This window comes from Poecilia latipinna, unplaced genomic scaffold (assembly GCF_001443285.1).
Source record: "Poecilia latipinna isolate Pla-1442-1.1 unplaced genomic scaffold, P_latipinna-1.0 Scaffold1104, whole genome shotgun sequence".
Taxonomy (NCBI): Eukaryota; Metazoa; Chordata; class Actinopteri; order Cyprinodontiformes; family Poeciliidae; genus Poecilia; species Poecilia latipinna.
In genome coordinates this window covers 216,612-229,871 of record NW_015113720.1, presented here as the reverse complement: position 1 = coordinate 229,871, position 13,260 = coordinate 216,612, and the positions used below count along the sequence as shown (strand labels likewise).

Sequence of the window (13,260 nt, the reverse complement as noted above, 5' to 3'; positions counted from 1 at the left end):
CTTTCAAATATTTTTGACATGCTCTACAAAAAAAGAATAGGCTGATTGTCTGCGAGTCATTTCTGCATCCCAGAAAAAAAAAAAAAAAAAAAAAAAAAATCCACGAATGGGTGAATCTGAAAACCTCGAACCGCAAATGACAGGAGGTCCGCCGTACACCTTCAGCTCGGCCGAACCTCCTACATCCGCTGTGTTAGGACGGCTTACCGATGAGCTCCTTGTTCCGAATGTCCAGAGCCATGTTCCTCAGGGCCGTGGCCACGGCGCAGACCACCCGGTCGTTGTCTATCCTCAGTAACTCCACCAGGATGGGCAGGCCCTTCTCTTTGCGCACCGCGGCTCGGATGTAGACGGACCACTGGACAATGGGGCGATGAAAAGACGTGGACAGAAATAGAATCAAAGATTTGCAACACTTTCATTTGGTGCCAGTTATTATAGGACAAGTGTTAGCCGCATAGACCGTTGTTGACATTGACAGGTACCCCCTGTGACGGGGATGTCAAACTCATTTTCGTTTTGGGCCAAATCAAGATCACGAATGCTCTTAAAGGGCCGGTTGGGCCCTTTAAGAGCATTGAACATCTTCTCAGTCCCTCTGGGATTTCGTGATTCATCTTGTGATGTTTTGCAATAAAAAACAAAGTTGTTTGTGATACTAACTTGGAAATATTTGCAATATTTGCACTTATTTATGACGATAAATGCAACTTTTTATTATTTGCTGCATGGACTATAATCTGACATCAATTAAGGCAGAGGCAGCTGTTTACTACAAGTAATCGTTTTTGACAGAAACCACGTATTAGCGCAAAAAGTGCGGGGATTTGTTGATTTGTTGAATTTCCATGATATTTCTCAAGAAACTGGAGGGACTGATTGGTATCATTTGGCAGTAAACGCATAAAAATGCATTAATTTGATTGAAAAAGTATTTAAGCACATTTAGTGTTTGGTCTAGATGTTAAGTTGTAAGTAGCATACTGCGCATGTGTTGGATGTAAAGTAATGGGAGGCGGGGCTACAACTGTAGTTTTTCATTCGGTAGTGAGAGGAGCGCGGGAGCGCATGATTTTAACTGTTAACTATTAAAGTGTGGATACTAAAATCAGTTGTGTGATTATTGAGTCAACACTGGAATCTAGAGGGCCACATAAAAAGCTATGGCGGGCCGGATTTGGCCCGCGGGCCTTCAGTTTGACACATGTAATCGTATGCTTACAATTAAGTGATGATAATGACTGCATTATCATCACTTTTTTTCCAGTTAGCTTTGATGAAAACCATCAAGGTTTCTTTTATTTGAAAGCGACTTAGAGTTTTTCCTCTCTACTAGAACTGCGAGCTCCTCTCCTCTCTTCTTTTCGATGCTGCTCGGTAAGAGAATGGCGGCTCTCACCTTCCAGCTGCCGGCGGCCAGGTTCTGCAGAGCCCCAGCTGCTCCCTCCAGGGTGTCCGGGTTGGAGCACTCGGACAGCAGCGTGAGGTAGGGCTTGACGATGGTGGGGTGCCATAACATCTGGATGCCTTTCGGAGGCTCAGCCAAGTCCGGGAAGGGCCCGACGCCGTCCCACTGCAGAACGACAAGGCAGCGGCTCAGAACGGAGGAGCAGTCGCGAGTTCTCGCGTATCTGAGGGGCCCGGCGGCGCTCTCCATGGGCAAAAGCAGCAAACGAGAAGGAGAGGATTTCCTTGTTTCATAAGGCGCCGATAAACGAGGCGATGCTCATCTGCTGCTTGAATCGGATGAACTCTTGAGTGCTGATGACGCGTTCATGACATACCTCAGAAAATGTTGGTGCGAGGCTGGAAAAACATGGATTTCCCGAGACTGTGCATTCGCTAAACAGAGTAATGATGAGTTCATAAGAAGCTGTAACCTGCCGTGTTTTTAATAATGGAGTGATAAAGCTGTTGTATCTGTCTGGCTGTAAGTTGCATGGCTCTCCATTGTGCAGTGTGAGGGAGAAACGCTTAAAATGTAATAAATATGAATCTGAAAAGTGTGGCATGGATTTCCATCCAGTCACCCTGAATCAATAAATCTAAAACAAACTTTAGATGCAACAAAAGCTGCTGTCAAATTGCGGTGCATCTCTCTGCACTCCTAGGCGGTTTTTTCTTTTTATAAAAGAAAAAAATTGGAGAGTTAGTGTCCACATTACTGTCACAGACACTCTAGCGGATTTATACATGAACTTTGACTGGGCCATTCTAACAAATTATTATGTTTTGATCTGAAGTGTGTTCAGGGAAACATCCAACCTGGTCTCAAATCCTTGGCACCCTCGAAAACGTTTTGCTATGTAGCTGATTAGTGAGTCAAACTTCATTAATGTGACACATGAAAATAAATAAAATAAATAATAAATAAAATAAATGTTCGTTTAAATTCCAATGAACATTTGACACCGGAGCAAAACGATCAAAACGACGGAAACGGCAAATAAAATGAATTATGAAAAGTCTGCAAACAAAATGGTCCTTCAATTTTGCACCCAAGGACCAAACTGAATACATTTGTCATCCAGCTTTTGGTGGAAAAAGAGAAAAGAGAAAAATGATAAATTATGCCAATGGAAATTATTGAGCTTGTTCTAATTAATTGATTTATGGGTTAATGTGACAGACCAAGCAGTTATTTGTTAAAACCAGACAAAATTCAGATTTTTCTCCCATTTTACTAGTACATACTCATTTGTGCTGGTCTTGCACTAATCTGGAAACAACTCTGATGATGTCACCCCCCTCTCTAATGCTCGAATAATCTTGCAAACTTTATCTTGCGATACCTTTTTGCAGATTTACCTGAGGATATTGTTTAAGTTTAGTATGTTTTCCTGCCACCCTCTAGTGAATGTCGTGTCATAATCTTCTCGGCTTTGCTTCTGCAGACGTCTCCGTCTCTCTGTCCGCTGATGCAACACGATATCAGCCCATCTTATTTTCATGTGACCAACGTGTGATAGCATCCTTCGCTGCATCTGTAACCCCGCCAAGCGCTGCTGTCCATCTTTAGCCGCTCCTCGTGCCTTTAATCTGATTTCGCTGCTGCTCCCTCTTTATCGTCTCCTGTCTCCTCCTCCTCCACTTCCTTTCCCTTCCTCTCCTCTAATTGCCCCGCAGTTGTTGGAGTTTTGTCCTCTCCGGCACACACACTCCCTAATCGCTGCTTCATGGTAATCGCCTGCAGCTGCACTAGAGTGGTGACGACGCACAGACAGAAGGGAGAGAGAGCGATGGATTTTTTTTTTTTGAAGAGGTTATGATCTATCCCTACTTCAATATGATCATTAGGACCCGCCGTCCTCCCCCACAAGCAGAAAAAGACGTTTGCATGGAGAAAATCCAGCAAACAGAAGGTAATGAAACCCGAGTCCCAAAACCGGTTTCATAAATCTCAGCCAGATTCAGAAATGATTGGCAGAGGAGATGGTTGGGGGTGGAAGAAAAAAAAAAAAAGTCATGCAAGGAGGATGAGCAATTCAAACACAGGAAACGGCGTATTTTCAGTTCCCACAGCTACACTGGAAGTGGTTAAAAAAAAAAAAAAAAAAAAAAAAAAAACATCCTCCACTCAATCAGAATGATACTGATTGCTTATTTGCATGACAAGAGGGCGGAGCTCGTCGATCTCTTGCTTCTGCCTCTCAGCTGCGTGGAGGATAACACTCGAGGAATCCAGAGAGAGAGAGAGAGAGAGAGAGAGAGAATCAGCCTCACAGAAATCAGAGCGCAGGCAGCGAGCAGACTAAACCAAAACACTTAGACGATGCAGAGCCTTTAAAAAAAAGTTAAAAAAAAAAAAAAGGTCCACTCTCACAACATGCTGTGCGGACGCGACTCGGCGTTTTGTAACAAGTGTAGTGTGTGACTGTGGAGTGGAAAGGAAGCGAGGCGTGGCTCTCAAACGTTTTCATGTTCAAACATCTCTAAATAAGATCCAGGAAAACTAGTTGTTTCCAAATTCAAAATACTTCACTGATTCCAAAGGGGGAATTAAATGTTTTTTGTAAATCAACGTCTGCAGAGTTACTGTAGACAGTAATGCCTGTTAGCAGGAAAGATCTATTCTAGATCCTTAGATCTACAATAACCAGAACCTGTTTATCCAGTTTGATGTTGGACTATCATACGACATTTGATGAAATGTTAAAGTTTGTGGTTGCATGGTGAGAAAAATCTGGAAAACAATTCAGCAGGAGTGAATATTGTTTCAAAGGCGCTCTATGTTTATTACATCCTGATTCTGCTGTGGAATAACAATATAATGTTACTGTAACGCGTTATAGCTCTGGCACCAAATAATGCTGAATACACTAAATGAGTCAGATGTAAAAGAATAGAGGCTCAAACAACATAATATCTAAATAACAGAATTAACTGAAAATCTATTTATGATACCAAAACCAAACAAACAAACAAAAAAGAATCTCTGATGAACTAAACAAATACTGCTGAGACATCACAGAAGAACTCAGATATTTAGAGAGGAAAATAAAAAAAAGCTGTGATGAGTCCCAGTTTGCAACAAGCATCATCATAAAAACTTGATGGGCTTCAAGAGCAAAAAGAACATTTAATGCGTCATTAAAAAGTTAACGTTACAGTTAAAATTCGATGATGCTTGATGTTAATGGGGAGCAGAAGAGGAAGCGAGGCGGATAACGGCGCGGTGGCGGGCGAGGCTGGAGATGGTGAGACGTGTCAGAAACGAGGCCAGAAGGCACTGCAGCCATCAGAGGACAATGAAAGAGTTCCCCAAAATGGAGAATGTGTGTTAGTTTCTGGGGTTTTTTTTATGTTTTAACATGAACACTCATCAATGAATTCAGCTGTTGGGGGCTGTGCTGATGAATATTTAAAGTAAAGCGTTGCTGCAGTCCGTATCTTATCCAGACAGTTTTTTTTTTTTTTTAGCTTTGTTTGTACATTTGAACCTAAAACCTTTGAGCTCTCGTTCAACATGGTGCCTAAAACACACTGAAAGTTGCTAAATTGCTCTTTACACAGTTTGGACTTTATTTAATGAGGGGTAAGGATACGTGGATCCACTCTTCTGCATCTTTTCTTTATCTTGAGTTTATTTTATTTAAAGGCTTTGCATAAAGTGAAATATGTCATTATCAGCTTTTGTTACTAATAGTAAGTAATAGTTTTACTACAGTTAACTTTTCACTTTTACTAGAGTAATATTTGTATGATGCATCGCTACTCTTACTTGAATAAAATTTCTGGATAATCTACCCACTAAGTAACTTCAATGAAGGAAGAACAAGCACAGATACAGTTTGTATTCAAGTGAAATCTCTTGTTTGCATAAAAGCTTCATGTTGTTCTGATGGTTTTCTTTTTTGTTATCTGCTAAGCCCGTTCTGCCAATCACAGGTCAAATGATTAGACGTAATCGTCACTGGAATTGACTGAATTTAGCGATAAACGAGAAAGATAACTTACAGATAATTTGCGGTTTGCAAAAGTTCAGACGATAAAACTTCTGAAATCAACCAAATCTAGCTTGTTCTTCATCCACTTCCCAGTTTTTTCTAAAGGTTTTATCAGCTCTAGTGGCCTTTAATTGATAGTTGATTGACAGGAAAGTGGGTAATGAGAAATGGGGAAGACATGCGGCAAAGGTCGTCAGGCCAGGAATCGAACCTGCGACGACGGCGTCGAGGACTGAGGCCTCCAGATGTGGGTTGTGCTTAACCCCTGCGCCACCATAGCACACACCCACTTCACAGTTTTGCCTCAGCCTGTGTTGCAGCGCGCCGTGTAACCATGACTTCCACAAACGAAATGAATCATACGCTTCTTTTCTAGCAGGCGATTGGGACGAAGGAGGCGAAGGAGGCGTGGGGTCCTGCGTGGCTGGAGCCAGTTTGATGGCGACCTTGCCTTGTGGTCTGGTGCTGCAATAGGAGGTGGAAAGCGTGAAACCTGGCCACCTTCACGCTTACGGCCTGACGTTTGTGTCAGATCACCGTGTAAATAAGAGGCTGCCCTCGGGTTGTTGGCAGATCAGATACACGCATGTCATTTAGTGAGCAGTCCTGAGCTCACTGAAAGCCGGGTTGTAGCTGATTGTTTCTGCTGTATCATTATTTAATCACACAATTTATTTGTTTTTTAAACGTAGCTGAAAGGTGCCTCTGCTCTGACCCTTTTAACTCTGCTTACAAAATGACTTTTTTTGCATTAAACACACAAATTTATTTTTTTTTCTTCTTATGTACGATTATAAAAGTGTAACCCAGTAAGTAAATCGTCCAACTGCGTGCTTCTTCCAGTGCCAGTCAGAAGTTTACATACACTCACTATGGGTATGAATGTCATGTTAATTTTAGCTTTTATTTAAACCGACTTTATTGTTATAAACTAAAGATTGAGTACACATAACTTATAACAATAGAGATTCAAATACAGACATGCAGCCAAAACAGATTCATGTCCCTCATTGCTCTTTGTAGCCATAAGTGAAGTCCTTGCATATTTAATCTCTCTTGTCGTCAGTAATGATGCAGCTAACTTGACTAGCTTGGTTTCTTCATGCATTTTCAACAGGCTAATCCATTCTGGTTAATGTTGACTTGCTTTATCCGTTCCTGAGCAACCATTTTGTTTTTATTGCTTTCCTAAGTCAGATCCTTACAGGCGTTGTTTCGTCGCTCTTTCCTGTATAAGAACTTCATTGTTCAGTTTAGTTTTATGTCATTGTTCTGCTTTCTGATAGACCATCACACTTTCCTGTTGGAAAAACCAATCGTATAAAACATTGTTTCAAGTCGAACTTTATGCTGTCGTTACATCATCTGCTTTGTGCAACGATCCACCAATGGTTCTACCGCCGCCAGGCTCGGCAGTCGGCCTGGTAAGTCTCAGTCTGACTCGTCCAAAAATGTCCGTCTTCAGTGTCTACTAAAAAAAAAAAAAAAAAAGCATTTGGCTTTTCCACGTTGGTTGCTACAAATTTCAGCCAAACACATTTCGGCTTTCTATTCCTTCGGTCTGCTCAGGAACAGCAGAAACCTAACGACTTGTTCCAAACTACAACCAACAGATGGAAAAGAAATGGGTCGTGACATGAAGTTTCTGGAATGGAAAACACCTGAACCACACAAGGAGTCGAAGTCGTCTCTGTGTCAGGTTACAAACTATTTTAAATGAGGTTTGCCAATTCTGATAGGAAGAGTGAGCAGTGTTATGCAGGGGTTTTAGTGGACCACTGTCCAAGTGGTGTGGTTCCGTCTTTATCCCAATGTCAGTCTCTGAAGTTGTACCTTGAAAGAGAAGCAATGACCTGTGGGCTTATAGAACAAATAAGGGTTGTGTGTAAACCTCTGACTTTCATTGTTTGTTCCAGTTATGGATGACGCTTCAAATATCCATTTGTTTTTTGTTTTTTTTTCTGCTGGAGTCATTTGTTTGAGGTCTTTATAAATAAATTAACTAATCTCTCGAGTTGAAGGCCTGGCGCCCAAAGCAAGCCGATATGTACTTGCTACTTGCTTTTTCTCCCCCTTTAAGCTTTGGAGAGAAAACACATCATGTTCAGTGAGAAACCCTTGGTTTTGCAATAAATAGTACAAAAAATAAAAAATAAAAAAATAAAAAAATTTGAATATGTCTAGAGGAACTCGGAGGAGAGTCATGAATAAATAAAAACGTGTGCGCAGCTCAGACACCAAACGGGGAGAGGAACCTGCTTCAAACGAAAGCCACTTCTAATGCGCGTCCTGCGTATCTCCTCACCTGGTCGTGACCCTTCTTTTTCTTCTTCTTCTTCCCCCAGCACCCAGAACTCTCTGCGTCCTTGCCGCCGGTGTCGCACAGCAGGCCGTCCAGCTCCTCGGAGCCGCCCTGCTGGCTGTGCGACGTCTCCGCAGCCAGACGGTAGGACAGGTTCCTCAGGATGCACACGCAGTTCTCCACAGTCTGCAGCAGGAAAAGGTTGGACGGGAGGGGAAAGTGAGGAGGAGACGAAGGAGGCGCACGGTGAGACACGCCGCAGAGATCACACGCACACTAATCCTATTGTTGAGAGTGGCAGAGCAGTCAGCAGTCACAGACTTTGATCTTTTGGAGGATTTAAAAGAAAAATAAAATAAAAATCATCCAGAGAAGAGGTGACTCAGGGAACACGCAGGGAGGCATCAAGTAACCAACGATGTTTCTGTGTCAGAGTTTGGGCCGAGTAACAGAAAGAAGTTTCATTTCTAAGCAAAGACTTCTCATGTCTAGTGTGTTTTATAATGTGCATATTTATTAAATATTTTCTTACTCCAGATTAAGTAGCTGTTTTTTTTTTTTTTTACAAAAGTTGCACACTGCAGGTTTAAGCATCAAGTCCTGCATATAAAAACAACCACAGCCTGATTCTGCTACGGCCACATTATACTGTCTAGACACTGCTAATTTTCTTCTTTTTATCTCATCTGACTATGACATGCATTTATATTTGTATTTTTTTCTTCTTTCCTTTAAGCTATTTGTCTATTTGTCATCCAAATAGACAAATAGCTGCCAGTTTTAAACAGCGACAAGTCACACAAGCACACTGTATTCTACTCACGCAGGTATGAACCAGATTATTAATAGTATGCGGAGTGTGTGTGTGTGTGTGTGTGTGTGTTTCTGCATCACCTTGCTGTCTATCTCGCTGCTCCCCAGAGCCGTCTGGATGACGTAAAGCAGGGCATCTGTGAGGCCTTCGCACTCCCTCATCCTCCTCCGCGCTTCCTCCCCGGCAGAACTCACGTTCCTGTTTCACACAGAGACACAGACGGACACAAGTTCACGATCTGCCGCATGTCGACAATGTACAGAAAAGAAGGGAAAGCTCTGCACGGCGATGCAGACGTGGTTGAAAATGTTTGTTTTCACATATTTTGCATCAGCGATGTTGACTCTTTGCAGCTACGTCACTCGAGGCGCCGCGATGGACGTCAGAGGTGAGAGACGAGAGTAATGAACAGAGCGACTGAAACCGTTTTTCCAAGTTTAGCAGTGGCTCCTACTTGTTCGAGTCGAGCTAAGTTGTCTGTGAATGTAACGCACCTGGTTGGGGGTTGAGGGGGTCAGAGTAGTTCCCACAACTTGGACTCAAGTAAGAGTAGAGATACTTAAGCATATTTTTACTCAAGTAAAAATTAGCCATCCAAATATGACTCGAGAAAAAAGTGTCTGTTAAAAAGACCCAAGTACAGAGCAGCTAATCAAATGATCATCTAATGTTTAAAAATGACATCATCAGATGGACAAAAATATATATTTAACTGGAAATTTGGGTATTTTAAGGACCAACATGACAACAGTTCATACAAAATAACAAAATCAGACCAAATAAAATGTTTCCAAATAAGATTCTTTCGATAAAAAGCTTATGAAACTTTAACACAAACTGCAGGCGTGAAATTTTACTCAAGAGAAGTGATACTTCAAAACAAAAGGAAGTAAAAGTAAAAAGTACAAAGCAGTGAAAAATATTCCTAAAAATACTTTATTTATTTTCAAAAAAGTTACTCAAGTAAGTATAATTGAGTAAATGAAACTATAGTTACTACCCAGCTTTGCTTAGGGCTCATAGACGGTTTACTGTTTTACTAAAGTTTGAGCTAACTAGCTTAGCAACCGACCCAAGTTGTCTAACAACTTCCTACATAACTGGCTACAAAAGAAGAAAATCAGAAATCTGATTTTTCTTTTATGCTGGCGTTAGTCAAATTGATGTAAAATAATTGTCAAGCCTGTATGATGACCATAGCAAAAACATCAGGCTTCACACACTTTTCATGCCAAAATCTGGCATCAGAAATCAGATTTTCTGAATCAGATTTCCAAGAGGAAGGAAAAAGAGGAGGGAAATTTGACGGATGTCAAGTCTTGACCAATCCAATGAGAGAAACATTTAAGCTATTCTATGGCAAACATTTGGTTTGTAGTTATTCAACTTTTTATGAAACAGAAGACAAGAGGAATGAAAGCAATCCTGCTTTTTTCCCTCATTCCCTCTCCAGTGGAACCAGGACCGATTAGTCTGCACGCCTTCCTCTCTTTACCCAAATCTGACAACATCAGAAGAGTTCAGACTCACCTGCTGATCCAAAACCGGTGGGCATCTGTATGCAGACGTCGTTTTGGCATGACAGATTTATGAGAAGTCTGACTGCATTAGTGGAAAACCAAGTGGGAAATGGGAAGGTGTTGTAGCGTTCTGTTCAAGTGAGGCAGCTGCTTTTGATTCTAACAACCTCAGTTTGTTTTCTAAAGTCAAATAACTGCCTAAAAAAATAAAAAAAAATCGATGTTGTTGACAAACTGTACTCCTCTGAGTCTGCATCTACCCCCGGTTGTTATTTACTTCGAGTCGTGATGCAAGTTCACCAGAACACACACACACATACACACAGCAGGACACTGTCAGAAAGCTGCTGCATAACCTGTTCAGTGAACAACATGACAAAATCAGAATAAACAGCCACCTGAAACATCCAAATTGTAACAAAAAAGATCCACTTTCAGCTGGCTTTAAGCATACGATTTCTCCAATATTAGATTTGGTCTCCTGTCTATTAATAGGCTGAAATTAATTACCCTCAGTCGGTTAGAGGTAATGAATTCCAGTGAAGTGATTCCTTCGCAATGAAGCCGAGCTGCAAGATTATCTCTCATTATTTGATCTTTAAGCGTAGAGGATCAAAATAACAAGGCAGATAAGAAATTACACCCAACAGATAACTCCGTGGCTAAAAGTGAGCTTCTTTTCACTAAAATGAAAATGTGATTTAACTCTTAACGTACTGCTACCACGGGAAAAAAGAAAAATCTCTCCATCCATTTTGAATAACTGTGCAAAGCAGAGGCCCAACATGGTGAGATTTGCTTAAAATGAGGTTTTCCAGCAGGAAATGCAGTGAATGGCTGCACACATCCAGAAGGAAACATGGTACCATTTCATTTCATGGGGTCGTTCGTTTGTCTGCAATCTTACTCTGTGAAACACAAAATCCTCCACAGGCAGCTTTCTGTGAAGAACCCTGCTGCCATGCTGTGGTCTCAGATTTGACTAGACTAGAGCAGGTGCTGATTCAGAGCTGGGATGGTTGGGTCTGTTTACGGAAGGTTTCTCTGTAAGCGATGACAGGAAAAGACCTCGAGGGGTTTTTATTTTTTCTTTTGCACCTGCCTTTGCGGCTCATTTTTAAACAGACACATTTAACTCCTAGAAGTATGTTTGCGAAAAGACATTTGCGAGAACAGAAGGCGTTGGTTTGTATGATTTCTATGTTTACATCTCAGTGCTGGTCCTGCGTACGTGAACAACGAAGTCCAACGAAGAGCATCGTGTGGCCAAACAGACTTGAGTTTTGCCGATTGTTAAAAATGATAATACTGTTGCGATCGCTGGCTTTTACACATCATATCTTGATCATTCATACTGAACTCACACTGTCCAACTCAAACATAGATTTTGACTTCCTTCCTGTCATATTTTTGCACTCAACACAGGATCTAAACACGACATCCAGGTTAAACGGACAAAAAAATACAGTCATTAATATTCAAACCGCTACAAAGTTGCAAAACAGTTTTTACAAGTTGTTTAAAACTTTGAAGTTTTACTTCTAGTGGTTTGCAAGCTGGGATTTAGGTTTTTTTTTTTTTAGTGTACAAAATCATTGAATAATTCAACAGAAAATAAGGTTCTGCATCCTGGTCCATACTTTACAGCAAGAAAACCTCACGGCGAAATGAAGCCAGGCAGCGTATTAAAGATTCAAGGTCGGCGTTCCTATACGTGATCTGGTCCGACTGTGTTAGTTTACCTAAGGGCTGTAAAGTGACGTGCAAACTGTTGCAGTGGAAATGGGGCTAATAAAGACAGCAATTTGTTGCATTTTTAATAACAGAGAGCCTCTCTAATCTGCCCAAGCAGCATGTTAAAAAAGGCCTGATGATTCCTAAAGGAGTGAAAGCCTCCAAAAGCTCAGAATAAACGGGTTCATATGCTCCTTATTAGCCGCTGGGGCGTTTGTGTCGCATCTGCCCCGTTCTCTGCGCAAAACTCCAGATCTTCTTGTTAGCTGACACAACAGGAGGGAGGCGGTGAGAAACGGCAGAGCAAAAACGGCGAAAGGGAGAGGGAACGGCAGAAGGGAAAACGGATAAAAGAGGGCATAATACGATGGAGAAGGAAGTATCGGGATAATGTGACGAGACGGAGAGAGAGAGAGAGAGAGACCAAAGAGGGGGTAAATAGAGAGAGGGGAAAATGAGAAATTGCGGATGATAATTGGAGACGGAACGAGCGAGGAAAAAGAGAGAGCAGGTGGCCTGCGATAGACCAAACCCGCCATGAAATATTCAATCTTTAATCAGACTCCCAGCATTCCCTAACGAGGCGTGAGAAGGATGAATTAGGCCTTCGAGTTTGGGGAGCTGAGCGGCTCAAAGTTATCTCGCACCGACACGCTCGCCAACAGACTCAGTATCACACACGCACCACTGTACCAGATGTGTCCTTTTTTTTATCCCCACAAGTGTACAGTGACGAGATTAATGAGCCGCACGTGGTTGGACGGAGAGACAAACAGAAAACACACACACACACACACACAGTCAGTCAGTCAGTGTCCTGCTGAGTGTGTTTGTCTGTGGAGAATGAGACGGAGTCGTGCTCAAGACACTATTTTCACCCAAATTCTGCCCAGTTTTTATCCTGAAATATGCAGAAAGACTCTCCTTCAGGGATCCTGCACATTTTTTTTTTCATATTTTTCAGACTAAACGTGAAAAAAATTATTTTCAACAGGAAGTAATGGGGCATATCTTTTTTTTCTTTTCTTTTTTTTTTTTACAAGTCAGGCTTTAAATATGAAACCTGCACAAAACCACAGACAGGAATGAAGGATAAAGAAAAAGAACAAATGGATGGATGGATGGATGGATGGATGGATGGATGGATGGATGGATGGATGGATGGATGGATAAACAGGTTGAGACCTGAATGGAGGGACGGATGGAAGAATTGTTGGATTTAAAAGCTGATTTTTTTTTTTTTTTATGAAATATTGTTTTGTGAGAATGTCTCACCAGAAAACCTGTTGGAAAATACAGGCAGCAGTTAGCTAATCTACAAAGGTGTGGCAGAGTGGAGTTTCGTATTTTAGATTAATAAAAATGAATGAAGACATTTTAAAGAGCTAAATGGTTGCTTCCCCATTTAAGTGTGTGCTGTCACCTGTAAAGTGGTTGCAGAAC

At 41.5% G+C, this 13,260-nt stretch overlaps 1 protein-coding gene and 1 long non-coding RNA gene across 2 annotated transcripts in view; one reads left to right on the top strand and one right to left on the bottom strand.

Annotated features, from left to right (window-relative positions):
* Positions 1–13,260, bottom strand: part of LOC106959633 (catenin delta-2-like) — a 42,752-nt gene that overhangs the window by 14,581 nt on the left and 14,911 nt on the right. The window contains exons 5-8 of the mRNA XM_015052341.1: positions 8,644–8,761; positions 7,753–7,935; positions 1,400–1,573; positions 208–358 (exon numbers count right to left, since the gene is read on the bottom strand). Of these exons, the coding sequence (XP_014907827.1) occupies positions 208–358; positions 1,400–1,573; positions 7,753–7,935; positions 8,644–8,761 (626 nt within the window). The remainder of the gene's footprint in view (positions 1–207; positions 359–1,399; positions 1,574–7,752; positions 7,936–8,643; positions 8,762–13,260) is intronic.
* Positions 8,768–12,920, top strand: LOC106959637 (uncharacterized). Its single transcript, XR_001427400.1, has 2 exons — positions 8,768–8,951; positions 10,017–12,920. It is a non-coding gene; the product is annotated as an uncharacterized LOC106959637 (long non-coding RNA).